Below are 24267 nucleotides of genomic sequence, written 5' to 3'. Positions count from 1 at the left end.
TCGCTATGCTATGGTTCACAAAAGCAGGAAATACTATACCTTTATTCAATAAGAAAACAGCCACTGCTGAAATAAGGTTTTGTCCTCCAGTATGGGGAGCCTAACTTGGTCTCCCTGGGGAAATCAGCCGACTTTGGTTGTAGTTGGCCTTTGGCACATACAACTAGTGTTAGCTTAGGGTGACTAATATCATGGCATCTCCTATTTTGGCACCAGGATGATTCTGCTTTAGTGTCCTAGAGAGAATTCTATTTTTTATGTAGTTTCTTACCAAACATAGTTCTTGAAATTGCCTTCCCAGTTTTTCATTGTTGAGAAAGTTATTTCCCTTCTATTTCTGCTACACTTTAATATTTAGTTTGCTATTTTGCATTGTTTTCAGAAGTAACCCTCCAACTACATAAATAAATGAAAACCAAACCACACAGTTGGAAATCAGGTTTTTTTTTTTATATGAACAGAAGTAGACCATCTAGAAATATTTCAGTTTATTTAAATTGTTAAGTAGAATATGAAACCGAATTTGTAGCTAGTACCAGAGAATGGACTTAACTGTTTGGTGTTTAATGAGAACAGCTTCTACACAGGATCCCCAGAGACTTACAGAAAAGGGGCAAAGCCCTAATATTAAGCAAATAAAACTCATGTTTCAAACAGATTATACAAAAATTGATTTATACTCCATTTCCCTTTTTTTTTTGATATTTAGAAAGTGCAGATTTAACAAAAGGTAGCCATGTCCTTTCTATGTACAATGCCGATTATAATTTATGCAAACAAAACTGTCAGTCTGTTACCCAAAAATCCCAGTGTTTAGCTCTCAAACCTTAAGTCATTAAATTGAATAATAATTAAAGAGGGTTAAAAATAAAAAAGCTAATGCCACATTCCAGATAAAGGGAAGCAACAAATACATTAAAGGTTAATCTAACAACAGTAGGTTTAATCTAAAACTTTTTGAAAAGCTTAACATCATCTCATTATTTTATTTTACTGGAAAATTAGGGATTATTTGGCAATGCTGCTTTTTACTAGTAGTAAACAATGATAAAGTCAAGTGAGGGAAAACCTAACAACAACCAGTGAGGCATATAAAATTGTTTTTAGGGCACTATCTGAAACTCATGGGTTTTCAGAGCAGATACGTCCCTATGTTGTTTATGTGAGCCAAGAGGTCATTAAAATGCTATTCACAACACAGAGAGACTTTTCAATGGAAGCTGCTGTCCTAAACTCAGCCTCTGCTAGAAATGAATCATGCTATTCACAATTATTTCAACAAAGGTATCATCTTAGGATGCTAGCAGCATAGCAAATTTAACTTACCCTATCCTAATGATAAGCAATGAAGCAAAACTAGAAAAATAAAGTGAAAAAAGGACAGGGTTAGAGAATGCTAGAGATCTTATCTTTATATGAAACGCCTGTTGTCATCCTTTTTCCAAATCCATGGTAATACATGTTTTCCAAAAGGATGTGAAGATAGGACTTAAAATTAATAACAGTCTAAAGTACTTCTAAATCTTAAGGTAAAGACAACTTAACACTGAAAAAGTGTTCTTCAGAGGCCAAATATCAATACATTTGGCAAACATGTTAATAAAATTTACTCCTCTTTCCCAATTTTTTTTTTTAAAACAACCTTTACTGGGCTACCCAACTGCTAGAGGAGTTGCCAAAATGGAGACTACTCAAATTTAGGTTAAGAAATTTATTCTAGGAAAGTGAATAGGCTATACACCTAATTAGAAAGACAAACCACAACACCCTCCAAACACTAGTGCATGCAAGTTAACTCTTCCATTTCATAAACTCAATGGGTAGACAGGAAGGGAACAAAGAGAGAAGAGGAACATACAAGTAAAACGGTGAATGAAGGAATCAGGAACACAGGTTTTAGGGAGAGAGCAAATGAGGGGAAGACACCAATTAACTGACATTGGATAATAGGCAGTTAGAACTTATCTTTCAGTTTACTTAGCAAGTTAAATCAGTGCTTTATATTAAACTTGACAAACCTACTAGTTTGCCCCTTTCATTCTTAAATAACTCATACCATGAGGTGGTGCGGGAGGGAGAAGCAAATAAAGCAGCATGCAGGAAGAGGAGGAGCGAGGAAAACGTGGCCAAGGAGAAGAAATGGTGGCAGGAATAGTTTTAAATATCAAGGCCACTTGAAATGAGACTCAGCAAACCAAAGCTATCATTTCTGCATTGCCCTTTGTCCTCAGTTAACTACTTTGAAAATTACAGCCAAGCAAACCACAAACATTTTAATGGTGTATGTTTGGATGATATGTCTCCTGCACATGCTTCCACCAAAACAAAAAAGGAAAACCAAAGAAGTTCCTTTCCACATAAGGCACAGGACAAAATTAATCCATTTACATATTCAAGGCGAAAATGAGTGTTTTCCTGGCTTTTCTTTTGCTATCACATATCTACAGATTATAGGGACTCAAGCACATTATCCATGACAGAAAATTCCACTGTTGTACAAAATAAAATTGTTAATTCTAACTTTTATTCTTATACAATTTGCAGAATAGATTTGAAATGATTGCTATAGGTTTTAATGTTGATAAGAAGAACTGGACTATAATACAACTGAAATGCAGTGGTGAGCTGAGCAAGTACATTTAGAAATGAAGTCACAGACATGATTTTTCTATACATTTTTTTGTTTGAAGAAAATTATGATAAAGTCAGCAAGCAGTCACAGATGAAAGAACAAATAAAATAGGTGGACTGGATAGTTAAGATGAGGAACAAAAATATCTGTTTAGAGTTAAAAATGGACAGAGTGGTTTATTTTGCAGCAAGAAGAGAAAACGGGGTGGTGGATGGCAACTGATGGAACAGGAGAACGCTCAGCAACATTTGCTCTTCCAGCCTGTCACGCCTCCTCCACTGCTGATATCTACATTTTCACTGTTGGGCTCTTTTACAGGGGTCTGGAACAAACACATAAGGAAAGTAACCCATGAAAAACATTGCCATGGAAAAATCAAGATTCAACAGAAATATTCTCATAAATGTCAATTTATGCAACAAAATGCAATTACAGTCACATGAGATAGTTTTCTCCATATGCAAAGTAAAGATTTAGAAGCTCTGTTTTTGATCTTTATTTTGCTTGCTTCCTCCTAGCTGTGAAGTGTTGTAGACATTTTCTGGCATCCCTTTGTAAAGCTTCTGCAATCTTCTCTGTCCTCTTTTGAATAGGTTTTGTTATATCCTAGCTCTGACCTCTGAGTCTGTTTAGCACAAGGCATTACCAAGCAAATTACATAAAACCAATGAGACCCGAAGAGGTTTTAAAATTGTACCATAGTTTTCTGTTTTCGTTTTTTCTGAGACAGGGTCTTGCTCTGTCACCTGGGCTAGAGTACAGCGGTGTCATCATAGCTCACTGTATGCAACCTCAAACTTCTGGGCTCAAGAGATCCTTCTGTCTCAGGCTCCAGAGTAGATGGGACTACAGCATGTGCCACCATGCCTGGCTAGTTTTTCAATTTTCGGCAGAGACAGTGTCTCACTCTTGCTCAGGCTGGTCTTGAACTCCTGGCCTCAAGCAATCCTACTACCTTGGCCTCCTAAAGTGCTCAGATTATAGGTGTGAGCCATTGCACCTGGCCTAATCGTACCATGGTTTTAAAAAGGCAATCTCAACTATGATTAAGCAAAAAAGAATGGAGTAAAATGCAAAGTTATATAATTTATGTTGAAAATGGACACAGAAAAAAAACCCAAAGAATATACAACAAAATGTTAAATTACAGTAGCAACCATTAAGTGACAGGTTTATGGGTGACTTCATTTTCTACTTTGTATAATATAATCCTGTATTTTCCCAACATTGAATATTACTATTAAAATCAGAAGAATACATTATTGTAAACAGCTAGATCCATACTTTATATATGAAAAAGGTTTTTAAAGTGGCAAGTTACATACAGAAAAGTACACAATCTTAAGTGTACAGCTTGATGTATTTTTTAGTATATACTGTGAAACCACCAGATCAAGATACAAAACACAATACCCTCAAGAAGGCTTCCTCATGCCCCTTTCTAGTCAGGACTACTCTCTTAAAGTTAACCTATATTCTCCTTTCTATCATCAGAGTTTTTTTTTTTTTCTATTCTTAACCTTCATATACATGTATTCTTTAGCATCTGACTTCTTTATTCAGTATCAGTCTGTGAGATTTATTCACTCTGTTGTATTAACAGGAGTTCATCATGAATGGAATTTTAAAAGCTAGGATGTACCTGAGAACTTACTCTCTCATGGAAACAATATAAACTTAAGGTCTTGGGTACTACAAGCTGAAATAATTAAAATATTTTAAAAACTCAAGTAGCCTACTTACCTCACACTAAAGTGAAATTTCTACCTGCCCTTAGAACTTACCTGCCTACTCTCCCTACCTGATGGGATTCTTCTCCTCCCTGTATGTGAAAGCAGCAAGTTATGCATCAGAAAGACCTTTGTAGGTTTTCCCATACAAGTGACTTTGCTCCTAATACAAATCTTTGAGAAAAATTAAGAGAAAAGAGGAGGCCTAGCACGTAGTAAGAAAATAAGATAGTTGCACAGGAAATACTCTTTCTCTAGGAACTTCCAGGTATGGATCAGTTTTAAGACATATGGGTGCTAGTAACATTTATTTACTTAGCATCCCACTCACACAGCCCATTTGTTAGAATTTAACTTGGATCCCTGAAATAGATTCTTTCAAAAAAAGGGGAGGGGGAATCTTTTGCAGGGCAAAACATTTTAGAGCCAAAGTATTAATTAAGTTTATTAAATACAACTTTAAGCTGGCTCCTATCTAAAAATAAGAAAAGGTCAATAACCAAATAGAAAAACTTTGCAAAGGAATTAACAAAAGTTTAGAGAAAAGGAAATGCAAAGTGATTCTTAAGCAATCTCTCTCTCTCTTTCATTCAGACAGGGTCTCCCTATGTTGCCAAGGGTGGTCTTTAACTTCTGGGTTTAAGTGATTCTCCTACATCAGCCTCCCAAACAGGTGGGACTACAAGCACACATCTCTGCACCCAGCTCTAAACATATTTTTTTAAATGCTCAGCCTTAATCTTAAGAGTTGCTAATTAAATCTACATTTTTTTAACCTGTCAGATTGGGAAAGATCTGAGTCTTATAAATCCACTGTGCTGGCCAGCGTGTGAATAAACAGACATTCTCATACACTGCTAGCGGAGGTATAAATTGGTACAACCACATGACAGAATTTGGTGGCATGTATCTAAATTGGAAATATACATATATGTTCTTTGGCCACTTCTGGAAATTTGTCCTGCAAATATGTTTACGCATGCAAAATTATTTAAACGTAAGATTATGGGCCGGGCATGGTGGCTCACACTTGTAATACTAATGCTTTGGGAGGCCAAAGGTTGGGAGGATCTCTTGAGGCCAGGAGTTCAAGACTAGTCTGGCAATAGAGCAAGCCCCTGTCTCTACAAAACAATAAAAAAATTAGCTGGGAGCGGTAGCACATGCCTATAGTCCTAGCTTCTCAGAAGCCTGAGGCAGGAGGATCCTTTGAGCCCAGAATTTGAGGCTACGGTGTGCTATGATCACAGCACTGTACTCCAGCCTGGGTGACAGAGCAAGATTTTGTTTCTTAAAAAAAAATGCACTACAAACACAGTTTATGAGCACATGAGGTTGAAAATAATTTAAATGTTCCTCACTGGGAGACTTGTCTAATTATAACCCTTCAAAGGAGTAGCATGTTTACTTAAAACGTAGAATATTTCCCTTATAGTAAGGGAAAAAAAGGTGATAAAATCTATTTTAAAAGGGAGTAGGAGGGAATAAGAATACATATTAATATATACTCATAGCAATAACTAGGAAATGAATTACACTGGTTACCTGTGGGGGCGGGACAAGGAACTAGCAACAGAGGGCATTAGGGGAACAGGGTGGGAGACTTCTCTGTACTTTTTTCTCTTTTTATTTTAAATGTTTGAACCATCAGAATAAATTACCTATCCAAATAATTAAGTTAAAAATGTTTTAAATTGCTTTAATTCTAAAGTTAATTCTAATGTGCAGCAAGTTTATGTTTAATGTTTTAACTTATTACTTCACCACATCAAAGAGAGTATATGTGCATGAAAAAGAATGCTACCTCATATTTGGGCCTGTTTACATGGGGAAGATGCTAGACTGAGATCTTCTATATTTGTTTATTCATTCTTTTTTCTTTTTTTTTTTGAGAAAGTGTCTCACTTTGTTGCCCAGGCCAGAGTGAGTGCCGTGGCATCAGCCTAGCTCACAGCAACCTCAAACTCCTGGGCTCAAGCAATCCTTCTACCTCAGCTTCCCAAGTAACTGAGACTACAGGCATGCGCCACCTGATGCCTGGCTAATTTTTTCTATATGTTTTTAGTTGGCCAATTAATTTCTTTCTATTTTTAGTAGAAACAGGGTCTCGCTCTTGCTCAGGCTGGTCTTTAACTCTTGAGCGCAAACAATCTGCCCGTCTCGGCCTCCCAGAGTGCTAGGCGTGAGCCACCACACGGACTCAAATTTTTTTTTTTGAGACAGAGTCTTGCTCTGTCACCTAGGCTAGAGTGCTGTGGCATCAGCCTAGCTCACAGCAACCTCAAACTTGGGCCCAAGCGATCCTCCTGCCCCGGCCTCCTGAGTAGCTGGGATCACAAGTGTGCACCACCACACCCAGCTAATTTTTCTATTTTTAGTAGAGATGGGGTCTTGCTCTTGCTCAGGCTGGTCTCGACCTGAGCTCAAGCTATCCTCCCATCTTGACCTCCCAGAGGGCTAGGATTATAGGTGTAGGCCACCATGCCTGGCCTGGTGTATTCATACTTTTAAACCTTTAATATGACAATAAGGAAGCTCTACTTCACTGGGGCACAAATTGTAAAATGAATTATATAGTACTATTAAAAAAAAATGCCAAGACTGGTGAGAAGATGAAAGGACACATCATAGACAGAAAGTAAGCAGAAAGCATGGGGAAAACCAAAAAGCCCAGAAAGAGAAGGAACACAGAGATAAGGGTGTTTCAGTGAGTTTTGTGAAGACTCTTGTGAGTCATATACTGGGTCTTTGCCTGGACTATGAGTACTGGAATAATGTTTCATCACCAGCACATACAGAATCTATACATGTCTTTTATTTCCCTTAGAAGTGACTATATGGCAGAATAGTGATTCTGTAGCAGTAACTATATAATATATGTATTTTTTTCTCCCCTCTTACAAACTGGGCCTTGCCCTGTGTCCCAAGCTGGAGTGCAGTAGCATGATCATAGCTCACTGCAGCCACAAACTCCTGGGCTCAAAAGTGACCCTCCTGCCTCAGCCTCCCAAGTAGCTAAGACTACAGGCATGAACCACCATATCCAGCTAAATTTGAATTTTCTGTAGAGGTGAGGTCTCACTATGTTGTCCAGGCTGGTCTTAAACTCCTGGCCTCAAGCAATCCTCCCACCTTTGGCCTCCCAAAGTGCTAGGATTACAGGTATGAGTCACCCTGTCTAGCCTACATTCACTTCTTAAATTTTTAAAAATTATCTATGAGAATGCAATGGACTCAATAAAAGAAATGAGTTCAATTAGAAATAAAGGGGAGATTTAAAAAAAAAAAAAAAAAGGAAAGAAAGAAAAGAGTCCAAGATAAAAAAAAAAAAGCTGGAGCAAGATAAAAAGTTGAAATAAAGAGTACAGAATTGGGGACTTGTGGGAGCTCAGGATACTAACTGTTACCACTGACTAGATCCTTCAGATTTCCAGATGGCATTGTTCTATTCCCCTCAGTCCTTATTTCACTTTGGAGGACCAGACATTAGTAATGGGTAATCAACTAGGAACAACAGTTCCCAAACTCAAATTTTGTATATAAATTCAGTAGTTTAGAAGAGATGAAATATTCAACTGAGATAACTCAGGTACCTCAGTAGGAAGTAAAAATAGAAACTTACCTTTCGGAGGATATCTTCAGCTAATGTGAGGAACGCCTTTTCGATGTTTATATTTGCTTTTGCACTAGTCTCAAAAAACCTAATACCATGCTCCCTTGCAATCTAAAACAGAAGCAAAATATCATAAAATGATCAAGTATGGGTCCGACTGAATGACTTTAACATCTTAGAGCAAATATTAATCATATTTTGAAGGCAGTGATTCCAACTAGAATATATGAAACAAATTATTTAAATAAGTCAAGCTCTTTTTAAAAAGACAAACAAAAGAAATCAAAATAATCCTCTCTTTACTCCAAGAGTTTATTTCTAAATCAGATTTTCAACTCTGGAGGCAAACTTAAGAGAAGCTCAATGTGACTTATCAAGGTCTGATTTCTGCTCATCACAGGCTTCTGAATCACAGTAATTGATACATACACAAGAATCATACTAATTGACATATTTCTTTAAAGTCCTAAGTTAAAAAACTGATAATCTCTGATTTATATTTCACCTCTTTGTAGGTTTAAATAAGGCTAAAAATAAAAATAAGGTCACGTGGATTGGATTCTCATATACATGTTGGATAGGTACTAAAAAAAAAAAAAATCACTCAAATGATAAACTATTGTTTCCAACAAGCATTTAAAAATTGTATGACTAGCTCACAGTGTACTCCATAACCACTACTGTAAAAATAATCAGAAGCAACATTATCTTTACAAAGAAAGGGCAGGATACACTTTCATTCAGAAATTTTTACCTGTTCTCCTTTTCCTTTGGGTACAACTCTTTTATCATCCATATCACACTTGTTTCCTAGTAACATTCTTTCCACATCTTCATTGGCATGCTAGAATGGAAGAAAATTTTACTTTTACATACCATCATGAATTATGGCTTAATATTTTTTTTTTTTTTTTTTTTTGAGACAGAGTCTCGCTTTCTTGCCTAGGCTAGAGTGAGTGCCGTGGCGTCAGCCTAGCTCACAGCAACCTCAAACTCCTGGGCTCAAGCGATCCTCCTGCCTCAGCCTCCCGAGTAGCTGGGACTACAGGCACAAGCCACCATGCCCGGCTGATTTTTATATATATATATTAGTTGGCCAATTAATTTCTTTCTATTTTTATGGTAGAGACAGGGTCTCGCTCAGGCTGGTTTTGAACTCCTGACCTTGAGCAATCCGCCCGCCTCGGCCTCCCAGAGTGCTAGGATTACAGGCGTGAGCCACCGCGCCCAGCCTTCTTTTTCTTTTTGAGACAGGTTTTTGCTCTGTTGCCCAGACTGGAATGCAGTAGCACAATCAGAGCTCACTGCAGCTTCAAACTCTTGAGCTCAAGTGATCCTCCCACTTCAGCCTCCTGAGTAGCTGGAACTATAGGCGTGTGGCCACCACACCTGGCTAATTTTTCATTCTTTTTTTTTTTTTTAAGTGATAGGGTCTTGCTATATTGTCCAGGCTGGTCTCAAACTCCTGGGCTTAAGCAATCTCCTGCCCAGCTTCCCAAAGTGCTGAAATTATGGACATGAGCAACCAGGCCTGGCCTTACTGTTCTTTAAAAATGAATTATTCTCAATTTAGAGTGACATTTTGATAGCATGAAAGTTTTAAAGTAGTCACCCTAAAGCCAGTGCTAAAAGCCTTTATAAATTATTTAATCACCTAGAAAAGAGACACAATTCCTAAGATATATCCATGTCAAATAGTATTTCCCCATGGAGGCAGCTGTCTACTACTTTCTATATGTGTTCTTACCAAAAGGGAAGATACAGGCAAAAGATATGACACTGGAATCCCTTATGCATAATCTAAATCCAAGCTGGATTGTGATTTCATATTTATAATGTGTACTTCCCTTCAGAAGACGTCATTTAAAAATTTAGAGCCCTTAAAATCTTAAATAGCTACACAACTATAGCACAAGGAGATCTATGCATTATAATCAGTTAAAAACAAATGGTCCCATTAAAATCCCAATGACAATCTTTGCAAAAATCAAAAGATCCATCCTCAAATTCACATGGAATCTAAAGGTATCTTGAATAGCCAAAAAATCTTGGGGAAAAAAGTACAAAGTTAGGGGATTCACACTAATTTCAGAACTTCCTACAAAACAAAATACTGTGGGTACTGGCATAAAGATCGACACACAAACTTATGGAATAGAACAGAGATATAAACGCTCCCATATATGGTCAAATGATTTTCGACAAGGGTGCCAAAATCAGTCAATAAGGACAGGCACTGGGAAAACCAGATACACACATGAAAAGAATGAAGTTGGAACTTTACACCATATACAAAAATTAACTCAAAATGGACCAAAGACCTAAAACTATAAAACTCTTAGAAGAAAATGGGAAAAGCTTCAGGACATTGGATTTAGCAATAATTTCTCGGATATGGTACCAAAAGCATAGACAATAAAATAAAAAGTAGATACATTTTACTTCATCAAAATTAAAAACTAATGTGCAACAAAGGACACTATCAAGAGAGTGAAAAAAGAGCAAAAAAAGAACATACTTGCAAATTATATATATATATAAGGGATTCAGATCCAGAATGTATTAAAAATTCCTAACACTCAACCAAAAAAAAAAAAAAATTAAAAAATGGGCAAAGAACTTGAACATTTTGCCAAAGAAGTCACACCAGTAAACAATAAGTACACAAAAAGATGCTCGATATCACTAACTAATCCTTGGGAAATGCCAATCAAAACCACAATGAGATACCACTTCACACTCATTAGTATGGCTATTAATAGAAAATGAAAAAAGAAAAACAAAAACAAAATTAGTACTGGAGGGAATGTGGGGAAACTGAAATCTGTGTGTACTGCTGGTGGGCATGTAAAATGATGTAACCACTGTGGAAAAGTTTAGTGGTTCCTCAAAAAGTTAAGCAGAATTCCATATGAGCCAGCAATTCTACTTCTGGATATATACCCTAAAGAATTTAAAGCAGGGATTCAATCAAACAGATACTTGTATACCAATATTCACAGCAACATTATTCACAATAGCTAAAGAGTAAAAACAACCCAAGTGTCCAATGACAGACGAATGGATAAACAAAATGAAGTATATACACATACAATGGAATATTATTCAACCTTCAAAAGGAAGGAATTCTGACCCATGCTACAACACAGATGAACCTTGAAGACTTTTTGCTAAATGAAGTTAGTCACAAAAGAACAGATACTGTAAGATTCCACTTATATGAGATACCTGGAACAGTCAAATTCACAGAGACAGAAAATAGAATGGTGGTGGATGCCAGGGCTGGGAACAGGGAAACAGGAAGTGATTGTTTAATAGATACATAGTTTCAGTTCAAAAAGATGAAAAAATTCTTGAAAAGGATGGTGATAATTGTTGCACAACAGAATGTACTGAATGTGACTGGTTAAAATGATAAATTTTATGTTATCTATATTTTACCACAATAAAAAAAGTAGTCAAAAACAACATAATGCCAAATAGGCAGTTAACTCCATTTCCTATAGCTATAAGAAAGCAGATCTAGGAAAGTTATTAAATGTGCTCATGACTGAAAACAGTATCAGTTGACCCTTGAACAACACAGGAGCAAGGGGCACTGTGTGTAACTTTTGACTCCCCAAAGCTTAACTAATAGCCTGCCATTGACTAGAAGTCTTACCGATAACAGTCTAGTAACATATTTTGTATGTATTATATACTATATGCTTATAATAAAGTAAGCTAGAGAAAAGAAAATGTTATTTAAAAATTATAAGAGAAAACACGTTTACTATTCATTAAGTGGAAATGGATCACGTTATAGATCCTCGTTGAGAGAAGGGATTGGTCTTGCTGTCTCAGGCATGGCAGAGGTAGAGAGGGGAAAGGGGAGGCAGAAGAGGCAGGCATGCTTGATGTAAATTTATACAAATACATCATAATTTCTCTTTCTTGCATTTTCATTTCCCTCCCTCCCTTCCTTCTTTTTTTTTTTTTTTAAGAGACAGGGTCTGTGTTGCCTAAGCTTTATTGCCACAGTGCAATCATAGCTCACTATAACCTTGAACTTCAGAACTCAAGCAATCCTCCCACCTCAGTCTCCCCCTGCGTACCACCGCACCTGGCTAAATTTTTAATTTTTTGTAGAGATGGGGGTCTCACTATGTTGACCAGTCCTGTCTCGAACTCTTGGGCTCAAGCAATTCTCCTGCCTTGGCCTCCCAAAGTGTTGGAATTACAGGTGTGAACTACTGCACCCCGCCACTGCTTTTTTTTCCCCCTCTAAATATGTTTCTATACAGTACCAATCCTTCTGTCACCATTTGCTTTAGTTTCAGTGCCCATATCACAGAAGAGTCCATGTCAGAAAAGAAGTCAAGAACAGTCTTGAATAATCAGAACACTTCTGCCAGACTGTCTAATGTCAACATGTTTTCTGGTACTGCTGCTTCTTCAATGTCTGGTACTGGTTTGAAGCACTCGCCTCCATCAAGTTGTCTTCTGTTAATTCCTCTGGTGTGCTGTCTATTAGCCTTTGTCATATCCACAATCTCTTTCATAATTTCCTTGACTGGCTCTGCCTTAAATCCTGTGAAGTCATGTACAACATCTGGACACAGCTTTCTCTAGCAGGAACTTACTGTTTGGGGATTGATGGCTTTCATGGCTTTTTCTGTAACAATGATGGCATCTTCATTGGTGTAAATCCTTCCAGGCTTTCATGATATTTACCCTGTTGGGGTTCTCTTCCATAGCACTGCCAATCCTCTCCATAGAGTACTGTGTTTCAATGAGTCTTAAAGGTCCTCATGACTCCCTGGATCTAGATGCTGAATTAGGGGCGTTGTGTTTGGGAGGTAAGTAGACAACTTTGATGCCTTTAGTGTTGAACTCACAGTGTTGTGGGTGGCCAGGGGCATTGTTCAACATCAAAAGAACTTCAAAAGACAGTTGATTACTGCCAAGGTATTTCTTGACTTCAGGGACAAAGTATTGGTGGAACCAATACAGAAATGGGTTCTTGTATTGTCCAGGTCTCCTTCCTTGCTCAACAACAAAAGACTGGCAGCTGGCATTTATTTCTTCCCTTCAAAAGGGCAGCCCTGACCATAAATCCAACTGCATTTGCACAATACAGTTGAATTAACCTATCCCTCCCTGCCTTAAACCCTGGTGCTTGCCTCTCTTCCTAATATAAATGTCCTTAATGGCACTCCCCCCCCCTCCACCCCCATTATAGGACACTATCGTCTACATTAAAAATCTGTGCAGACAAGGCCAAGCGGTGGCTCAAGCTTGTACTCCTAGCACTTTTTGGGAGGCCAAGGAGGGAGGATTTCTTGAGGTCAGGACTCCAAGACCACCCTGAACAAAAGCAAGACCCCACCTCTACAAAAAATAGAAAAATTAGCCAGGCATGGTAGCACACACTTGTAGTCCTAGCTACTCAGACAGCTGGGGCAGGAGGATTGTTTGAGCCCAGGAGTTTGAGGTTTCAGTGAGCTATGATGATGCCCACTGCACTCTAGCCAGAGTGACAGAGTGATATCCTGTATCCCCAGCTCCAAAAAAAATCTGTTCAGACAGCTTTTTTCCTCAATGATTTTCTTAATGGCACCTGAGAACTCCTCTGCTGCCTCTTGGTTGGTAGACTACTTCTCCTGTTATTTTGACATTTTTAAGGCCAAACCTCTAAAATTATCAAAATTTTTTAAAAAAATTTTTACTTTTTTGCCTTTCTCCACATTTCTAACAAACCATCCTTTCTTTGCTGGCATTAAATCCTCCAGCTTTATTCACCTGTCCTTTGCTTTTGGCTGTCATATAATGACTTTGCTTTTTCTTAAATATTAGAGTCCTTTCAGCAAACCTGTACCCATATATAATGAAAGCTGCATTTTCAACAAGAGACAGAATAGTATTTTACAAAAAGTGCAAGGTTTTCATACCTAGTGTACCCTGCAGCAATGGCTTCCCAAATTTTCTTTCCTTTTTTTAAAATGGTCCTTGTGTTGGATTCATTTACCTTGATATAATGGGCAACTGCAGCTGCAGACCTCAATCTATGATACAGCTCAGCTTTTTCTTGTCATGCCATTACTTTTCTCTGCTTCTTGGGAACACTCCCAGCATCACTAATAGCACTTCATATGGGTCCCACCATTATACAAGGATTAATTATGGTATTGCACTAAACATGATAAAAACTCATTTTTTACTGCAATAAGCAATTTACTGGAGAGATAAACTGCTCATGTATCACAAGTATCTAAGTGGATACTCATAACACTTGAGCTCACTGCAACAGCAACAAGAGGTAGTTACAAAATTACCACAGTAGTACCCTGTCTTTGTTTATTTTTGAGACAGTTTGGCTCTGTTGCCCTGGGTAGAGTGCCATGGCGTCACTATAGCTCACTGCAACCTCAAATTCCTGGGCTCAAATGATCCTGCTGCCTTAGCTTCCGAGTAGCTGGGACTACAGGTGCCTGCCATGACGCCTGACTAATTGTTCTATTTTTAGTAGACACGTGGTCTCCCTCTTGCTCAGGCTGGTCTTAAACTCCTGAGCTCAAGCAATCCTCCTACCTCAGCCTCCAAGAGTGCTAGGATTACAGGCGTGAGCCACCATGCCTGGCCAATATGTATCAATTTTATGCAGTTGTGATTTAATACTTCATCTTTGCATTTCTCTTGGACTGCAAATGGCACCATGTATATACAGGTTAAAAGTGTATGAGTTTTAAAAAATTTTAATTTTTTTACAATAGATTTGTGTATATATTTTATGGCAGTAAAAGATCAAATAGATTAGTATCTACATATACTTTTTACATTCATAATATACCTAACATTTTGTTATTTTTGCCATATTTCTAGGCTATGTGGTTTGTCTGTTTTTCAAATTGTTATAAATCTCCAAAAATTTTTTCAATGGATTTATTTTTTAAAATTCACATATAGGCCAGGCTCAGTGCCTTATGCCTGTAATCCCAGCACTTTGGGAGGCCAAAGTGGCCTAGGATCGCTTGAGACCACGAGTTCCACACCAGCCTGGGCAACATAGCACAGACTCTTTCTCTATAAAAAACTTTAAAAATTAGTTGGGTGTGGTGGTACTCACCTGTAGTCCCAGCTACTCAGTAGACTGAGGCAGGAGGACTGTTTAAGCTCAGAAGGTCAAGGCTGCAGTGAGCTATGATCATGCCACTGCACTCCAGCTTGGGTGACCCATGCAATTCAAATCCATGTTGTTCAAGGGTGAACAGTAGTTTGAGAGGGGGCAAAAAGAAAAGGTGGGGCTAGGGAGGGTACCTCTTTATGTAGGGGGAAATACCCTTAATAGAATCACAAGCTTAAAAAAAAGAAAACAAATTACACAATGTTTTACAAAGAAATTCCCTATTTAGGGATACCATGGTCTCACCTGAATTTAGTGCCTCTTAATCTATGTTACCACTAAAATATGGGCAATTTGGTAAATATCCAACAATAAGCAACAATATACCAGGTGCTCCTAAAACTCTGCAATGTGCTAAGTATCAAAAGGCAGTCTTATCTTGGAACCTATGGATAGACTTCAGGGACTTCAAGAATTTCAAGTAATCACGTAAAACTTTGCAAGTTGTGTATGTACGTTATTCTGATAAGATTCTACATTCTCAAAGGGAATGAATACATAAAATAAGTTAATAAATTCTCAATGTATGGTCCATGACCCCCATAAAGTACAGAAGCACTGTTCTAAAAGGCTTCCAGCCACTAAAATGTCAAATTATCAGTCACCTGTAATAAAATACCAAAATCCTAATTAATCACTACCAGACACTGCAAGTTGCCAGAGACAGTTAATGAACCTCCACAATTTATCTAAATCTGTAGCATTTACAGGCCACTATTCTACTAAGGATACCTGTAAGTTAAGATGCAAGTGGGTCACTGGAAGGAAGCCAATAAATAAGTGATCTATAAAGTACAAAAAAAGTAAACTGGCCGGGCGCTGTGGCTCACGCCTGTAATCCTAGCTCTTGGGAGGCCGAGGCGGGCGGATTGCTCAAGGTCAGGAGTTCAAAACCAGCCTGAGCAAGAGCGAGACCCCGTCTCTACTATAAACAGAAAGAAATTAATTGGCCAACTGATATATATATATAAAAAAAAATTAGCCGGGCATAGTGGCACATGCCTGTAGTCCCAGCTACTCGGGAGGCTGAGGCAGAAGGATCACTCGAGCCCAGGAGTTTGAGGTTGCTGTGAGCTAGGCTGACGCCACGGCACTCACTCTAGAGCCTGGACAACAAAGTGAGACTCTGTCTCAAAAAAAAAAAAAAAAGAAAAAAAAGAAAAAAGAAAAAAAAGTAAACTTACCATAGATGTATATTTAGAAGTATTAAGGTATTTAGAACCTTGTTTAAAGAAATTCACAAAGCCATAGCAATTTGACCGGCTATTTATAAGCCTTTATACCTCTATAACCACACACATTAGTATTCTAGGGTTGGGAGGACATAGGTAAAATTCCTTATACATGTATGACATTAGAGCATGAATGCAATTCTAACTCAAAAAGAGATCTGAAAGTAAGCCTGAAGAAAAAAAGACCTCAGAGCCCTGATTAATACCTTAGAGCTTAAGTGTCAGTCCTAGAGCAGCAAGGTGTAAGACAGTGGTGATCACATATTGGTATCAGTGCCTTTAGGTCCTGGCACAAAAAAAAATTGACTAGATTATACCCAGGCTCCCTGTACAAGCTCCTCCTTCTACTCCCCTTACTCAGCCTTGGTTTCCTGGAGGGTATACCTCTTATCAAAGGGGGCAGGGAAAACCATGATAATGGCAGGTCAGGCTGTCTTTATAGTATTGGTTGGGTGCAGTGGCTCACATCAGTGATCCCAATACTTTGGGAGGCTGAGACCAGAGGATCATTTGAGCTTAGGAGCTCAAGACCAGCCTGGGCAACACAGCAAGACCTTATCTCTACAAAAAAAATTTTTTTAACTAGCCAGGTGTGGCACATGCCTGTTGTAGCTACTTGGGAAGCTGAGGTGGGAGGATCACTTGAGCCCAGAAGTTTGAGGTCGCAATGAGCTGTGATCTCACTGCTGTACTCTAGCCTTGGAAAAAAAAGGGAGATACTGTCTCTTAAAAACAAACAAACAAACAAACAAAACACACCAACCCTTTTAGTATTGATCAGGAAGGCTTCTTTCTATTTTGAATATTCCTTTCTCTTTAGAAATGGTATGTACACACCTTTTCATCTTTGAGGGGAAATGTGGAACTGCATTTGGACTGACCCAAGGCATATTATCATATATTTATTGTAAATTTTCATTAAGAAGTTAAAAGCCTCTTGTATTAATGATGTAGAAGGAGCCAGTACCTCTCATGATGATTAACAACCTACAAACAAGGCACTGAGTTTTATAAAATGTTATGACATGGTAAAGTCTCATTACATTCCTAGTTAGATGTCATGACTATAAGAAATGCTTTTCAAAATGATGTATTTTAGGAACACAGAACTGCCTAAACCTGGCTCATTAACTATGTATGCCCCATCTGTTTTAAGAATTTTAGGTCTCAGATATAGAAATTACGAACTATTATATATCCAGCAAGAACACATTTCTGGGTTTACTAAGTAATAACACATTCCTATCAGTCTAGGAAACTTTCTGAGTGAATATTTTATTGGCTTAGATTTTCTTTGTTTCTACTTACAGTCCCTTTTACATAGTGCTAAAGAGATAGCAGCTAGGCTAAGATCAGAAAAATAGCTGGGAAATCCTTCTCTGAATAACAAACACAAAAGCTAAAAAAAAAAAAAGGCAAAATAGTATTATACAAATCTTTACAGCTAAGGTCACCCTTACATGGCAATAGTAACAGTAAGAATCAAGGATGGTGATGTTAAAGGAGGCTTCACTCCTAAACCAGGGGACCACTAGAACAGTATTAAGAATGTACAGCGGCCGGGCGCTGTGGCTCACGCCTGTAATCCTAGCACTTGGGAGGCCGAGGCGGGCGGATTGCTCAAGGTCAGGAGTTCAAAACCAGCCTGAGCAAGAGCGAGACCCCGTCTCTACTATAAATAGAAAGAAATTAATTGGCCAACTAATATATATATAAAAAATTAGCCGGGCATGGTGGCGCATGCCTGTAGTCCCAGCTACCCGGGAGGCTGAGGCAGAAGGATCACTCGAGCCCAGGAGTTTGAGGTTGCTGTGAGCTAGGCTGATGCCACGGCACTCACTCTAGCCTGGGCAACAAAGCGAGACTCTGTCTCAAAAAAAAAAAAAAAAAAAAAAAAGAATGTACAGAACTTCTGTTTTCTTATGCCAACATGCATATTAACCTTTTTCATTCAGATACACAGAACTTGTGCTAACTACACCAGGCAAAAACACATAAAGATTGGTAGATGCACCACACAAACATATCCATAAAGAGACGTATTTACGCAAGAGGACACATATCTCAATCAATATAACGTAATACACCTAGACTGTAACTAGCTTTTAAAATGGCTAACTTCCCAAGGTACTATAATACAGAGAGATAAGTTTAGATCGTAGTTTCCAACTTCAGCACTACTGATATTCTAAACCAACATTCTCTTTGTCCTCCAGTTCTAACAACCAAAAATATCTCCACACATTGCCAATTTTCCCTAGGGCGTAAAAATCATCCCTGATTGAAACCCACTGGTTTAGATAAAGATCACTGTCCATCATTATTTTAAACAGACTCTAAGTAAACAGATGTTTTTAAGTTTAATAATTAACCATGAAACCATTTAGAAGCCAATGCATGTTTCATAAGCACGAGCCTCCAAGTTATTTTAATATGTGAAGAGTAAGAAGAGAACCTGTTAATTTTTTTTAAAGCACTACATTGTAAAATTGGAGCTAAATGAATCTTTTTTATTTTATATTTTATTTTTTAGGGACTCCCAAAGTGCTAGGTAGGATTACAGGTATAAGTCACTGTGCCTGGCCAAGAACATTTTCTTGTACACATTACAGAACAAACCTGAGACTGGGTTTTCTAAAGCTAAAGTCTTTAGTCCAAAGCACCTTTCCCTAAATATTCCCACAGCAAAAGCACTTATATTCCCTAGATACCAAAAGTAAAGTAAGAGATCTGATTCGTCTTATCTCTTTTTAAAAATTATTTTTCTTTCTTATTCAGCAAATTCTCAGGTTAATGCGGCTAGTAATTCATCTTAAATTTGAATCTGTCACACTCTCTTTCTGTCCTTATCTGGGTAACTTCTACTCATCTCTTTAGGTCTCAGTTTAAATGTCATTCCCCTCACCTCCCAGACTATCTTAGGTACTTATTTCATTTACACACTAACAAAGTATTTGGTACTTTCTAAAACACTCATCCCAACAGTTGTTCCTTGATACAAAGATTCATGATAAAAGATGTCAACAAGTTTCAAAATGCTACATAGTATAACTCTCATCTTGGATATTCATAATATACCAAGGCATACAAAAAGATCAGAAATCACATAATAAAAAGACCTGTTTAACTTATTTGTCCACAAAACCCTTCATGCCAACACCATTAAAATGTAGAATGTAATTTAGAAAACAGAATTAAAAGTATATTAGCAAGGTCATGTTACTATTAATAAAAAGCATCAGGACTGGGATTCTAACTATCAGTGATTTCTTATCTCTATTATTCCAAGGCACTGAAAACGTGTATTTGCCTCCTTTTGCTAAAGAGATACAAAGACAGGTGCTGTGGTGTACATCTGTAGTCCCAGCTACTTGGGAGGTGGAGGCAGGATTACTGGAGCCCAGGAGTTCAAGGCCAGCTTGGGCAACTTAGTGAGATCCCTGGAAAGAAAGGAAGGAAGAAAAGAAATGGAAGGGGGAAGGGAAGGGAGAAGGGGGAGGGAAGGGAAGGAAAAAGGAGAAAGGAGAGAGGAGAGGAGAGGAAAGGAAAAGGAAGGAAAGAGAAGTCATCTTTTGAGATGGATTCTAGGACACCCCTTGTACTTTACACCAAAATCTGTGCATACGCAAGTCCAGCAGGCAGCCCTGTGTAACTTGAGTATACATGTAAGTGGGTTTCCTATAGGTGGGTTTCAAATCTTGTAAATACTGTATTTTTAATCCAGGTTTGGTTGAAAATATTCCATGTATAAGTGGACCTGTGTAGTTCACGTCCATGTTGTTCAAGGATCAATTGTAATTGTAAAGAAGGTGTGAAAATTCCATTCAGTTTTTTTTAAAGTAATACTTTTATTGAGACATAATTGACATGTAAAATTCACCCTTTAAAAATATACAATTCAGTGTTTTTTAGTATACTCACACAAGGCAGTTCAACTGTCATCATCTAATATTTTAGAATATTTTTACCACCCCCCCAAAAACCTGTATCTGTGGCAGTGACTCCTCTTCACCCTGTCTCCAGCCTCTGGCAACCACGAATGTACTTTCTATCTCTATGGACTTGTCAATTTGTGGCATTTCATTTAAGAGGAATTATATAATAAATGGCCTTTTATGTCTGGCTTCTTTTGCCATGTTTTCAAGGGTTGCCCACATTATACCACGTATCAGTATTTATGATACTGATATCATGTATCAGCATCCTTTTATGGCTGAATAATATTCCATTGTATGAATAGACCATATTTTATTTATCTGTTTATCAGTTGATGGACATTTAGGTTGTTTCTATTTTTTTGGCTATTATGAATTATGCTGTTATAAACATTTGTGTACACTTTTTATATGAACATGCTTTTGACTTCTCTTGGGTACATATTGAGGAGTAGAACTATTGGGTCAGATGATAACTCCATGTCTAACATTTTGAGGAACTGTTATCAAACTGCTTTCCAAAGCAGCTGCATCATTTTACAGTCCTACTAGCAACATATGAAGGTTACAATTCTACCACATCTTTATCAGCACTAGCTACTGTCTGTCCTTTTCATTAAGGCCATCCTAGTGGGTATGACATGGTGTGTCACTGATGTTTTGATTTGTAGTTTCTTAATGACTAATGCTGATGAGCATCTTTTCATGGGCTTATCTGCTATGTGTATACCTTCTTTAAATTTTTATTGAGTTATGAGAATTCTTATGTTCTGCATAAACAAGTCCATTATCAAATATATGACCTGAAAATATTTTCTTCCATTCTGTGGGTTAGCTTTTTACTTTCTCAATAGTAGAAAACCTTTGAAGCACAGAAGTTTTAAATTTGATGTAGCCCAATTTAACTATTTTTTTCTTTTGCCACTTCTGCTTTTGGTAACATATCTAAGACACCACTGTCTAATTCAAGGTCAGAAAGACTTATTCCTGTGTAACTTCTAAGACTCTTATGGCTTTATATCTTACATTTAGGTCTACGATCCATTTTGAATTAACCTTTCCATACAGTCTGAAGTAGGGGTCTGACTTCATTCTTTTGCATGGGGATATACAGTTGTTCCAGGCACCATTTGTTACAAAGATAGTACTTTCCCCCCTAAATTGTCCTGGCAATCTTGTCACAGAAACCAACTGATCATAGATGTAAAGTCAACACTATTCCACTGATCTTCATGTCTATCCCTATGCCAGTACCTCTCTCTATATATATTTTTCTTTAGAGACAATATCTTGCTCTACTACCCAGGCTGTACTACAGTGGTGGGATTAGAGCTCACTACAACCTCAAATGCCTGGGCTCAAGCAATCCTCTTTCCTCAGCCTCCCAAATATCTGGGACTACAGGTGAATGCCACCACACCTGGCTGTTATTTATTTACACACACACACACACACACACACACACACACACACACACACACACAGAGACAGGGTCTTGCTATGCTGCCAGACTCATCTCATGGTGTCACATTATCCTGCCAGCTTGGCCTTCCAAAGTGAGCCACTGCATCTGGCCTGGAATTGTATTCTTAATTTCATTTTTGGATTAGTCACTGCAAGTGTACAGAAATACAATTGATTTTTGTGTATTGATCTCATTTCCTGCAACTATACTGAACTCATTTATTAGTTCTAATAGTTTTATTGGTGTATGTGTGTGGATTCCTTAGGATTTTCTATATACAAGATAACATCATTTACAAATAGTTTTATTTTATTATCTGTATGCTTCCTTTTCTTTGCCTAACTGCCAAAACCTAGCAGAACCTCCAGCATAATGTTGAACAGAAGTGGAGAGAACAAACTTCCTTGCCATGTTTTTGATCTTAGGGGACAAGTATAATGTTAACTGTGGGATTTTTGTATATGTTTTATGGAATTTTATGGAATTAAGGAATTTCTTCTCTATCCCTAGTTTGACTCCCCCCCACCCCACCGCCACACTGCACGGTCTTGCTCTGTTGTACGGACTAGAGTGCAGTGACATCATCATAGCTCACTGCAACCTCAAACTCCTGGGGCTCAAGTGATCCTAAGCCTCAGCCTCCAGAGTAGCTGGGACTATAGATGTGTGCCACTATCCCCAGTTAATTTTCCTTTTTTGTCTTTTTTGTAGAGATGGGTTCTTGCCACACTGCTCAGGCTGGTGATGACTATTTTAATCATAAGAGGGTGATAAATTCTGTGACTTTTTTTCTGTGTCTACTGAGATGATCATACAGTTTTTGTCCTTTTTAAACATGGTGTATTACATTAACTGATTTTGTATGTTGAATCACTCTTGCATTCCTAGGATATATTCCTCCTGATCATGTTATGTAATCCTTTTAAAAATATTGTTGAACCAATCCAGCTTCTTTTCATTTAAAGTTTAATGTCTAAATCAAAGAGAAAATTTGGCAAAACCAACCTCTTATATGGCAGAGAAACAGGATTTTCTGGTTTTTTTGAGACAGAGTCTCACTTTGTTGCCCAGGCTGGAGTACAGTGGCTATTCACGGGCAAGATCATAGCGCACTGTTGGCCTTGAACCCCTGGGCTCAAGTGATCCTCCCACCTCAGCCTCCTGAGTAGCTGGGACTATAGGGACTTTCTTTTTTAATAACTAGATTTTATGTATCTTAGTTTATGCTGAGAAACAAAAAGCCATCTAGTCTACACCATGTCAAGTATATAATGTCTGTGGTACATTAAAAATACATACTTGGTCTTTGTCCCCAGTTCCTGGCACTGAGCTTCTAATTTCCCCATTGACAGGAGTGTCTTTAGTTATTCATAATGAGCCCTTGTACTAAAACTGAATTTATGTTAATGAGGTGACTGATGGCAGGGCCCCTAACTAGTTCCACAATGGGGGCTGGTCCCTAAAGGAACCATGTGATCAGAAGGTTAGAAATTTTAGCCCCACTTCCTGACCTCCCAGGAGGGGAAGGGGGCTAGAGATTAAGCTCAATCATCAGAGATCAGTGATTTAATTATTCATGCCAGAATAATGGGACTTCAATTAAAACTCTGAAACAGTGCAGCTAGGGAAGCTTCCCATTGGTGAACACATCAAGGTGCTGGGGGTGAGGAGGGTGATGCATCCAGATAAGACATGGCAGCCCTGCAACCCCACCTCATCAATGCCCATACCTTGCATATACATTTCTTCCATTTGTCTGTTCCTGAGTTGTATCCTTTATAATAAAACTATAATCATAAGTATAGCACTTTTGGGAGTTCTATGAGTCACTCTTGCAAATTATCAAACATTAAGTGGGGTTGTGGCCTCCAATTTGTAGCCAACTTGGGTATAAGTGTGAGTATCCTGGGGAGCAAGGAATCTGAACAGTGTCTGACACTAACTCTGGGTGTTTAGTATCAGAACAGGATTTAACCATAGGACACCAACTGATGCTGTAGAACCAGAGAAATGGTTGTTGTTGGAAAGGCACTGCAAATAAACTACTCTAAATAAGCTGCTCTTATTACACAGACTATTTAGTCAGAGTATAAAATAAAGGATAAGAAAATTAAAATGAAGCCTTTTTTGTTTCAAGATATGTGTATAAGTTTTACTAGTTATTAAATAATCAGAGGCTTCTCCTTAAAGATTTATTCTAGCAATGAAAAAGCAGTAATGAATGAAAGGATGGCATTGCTAGTGAACCACCTAAGAGAAAAAAAATCAATGCATACAATGCCCCCCTTGTTTGCTTAAGCAACTGTGGCTTAACTTGTCTTTAAGAGTTTGTTTCAACAGCAATTGAAAAGTACTAAACAGACAGAAAGGGCACAGCCCTGCCCCACATTTGCCCAGACCACATTCCAAGGAGACTGCTAAAGTCAGTATAGCAGAGAAAATACAACAACTACGCCGTTATCGTTCTACAACAATAAAAGCCCAAGCCACCTTTATTC

The 24267-nt window shown here is 38.0% G+C and overlaps 1 protein-coding gene across 1 annotated transcript in view; it reads right to left on the bottom strand.

Annotated features, from left to right (window-relative positions):
* Window positions 1–473: 473 nt before the first annotated feature.
* The window catches only part of RAB10 (RAB10, member RAS oncogene family), an 85685-nt gene continuing 61891 nt past the window's right edge, over window positions 474–24267 (bottom strand). Inside the window, exons 4-6 of the mRNA XM_012788154.3 lie at window positions 8730–8819; window positions 7985–8086; window positions 474–2954 (exon numbers count right to left, since the gene is read on the bottom strand). Of these exons, the coding sequence (XP_012643608.1) occupies window positions 2871–2954; window positions 7985–8086; window positions 8730–8819 (276 nt within the window). The 3' untranslated portion in view covers window positions 474–2870. The remainder of the gene's footprint in view (window positions 2955–7984; window positions 8087–8729; window positions 8820–24267) is intronic.

Source organism: Microcebus murinus, chromosome 3 (assembly GCF_040939455.1).
Source record: "Microcebus murinus isolate Inina chromosome 3, M.murinus_Inina_mat1.0, whole genome shotgun sequence".
In the NCBI taxonomy this organism is placed as follows: Eukaryota; Metazoa; Chordata; class Mammalia; order Primates; family Cheirogaleidae; genus Microcebus; species Microcebus murinus.
This window is presented reverse-complemented; position numbering and strand designations above follow the sequence as displayed.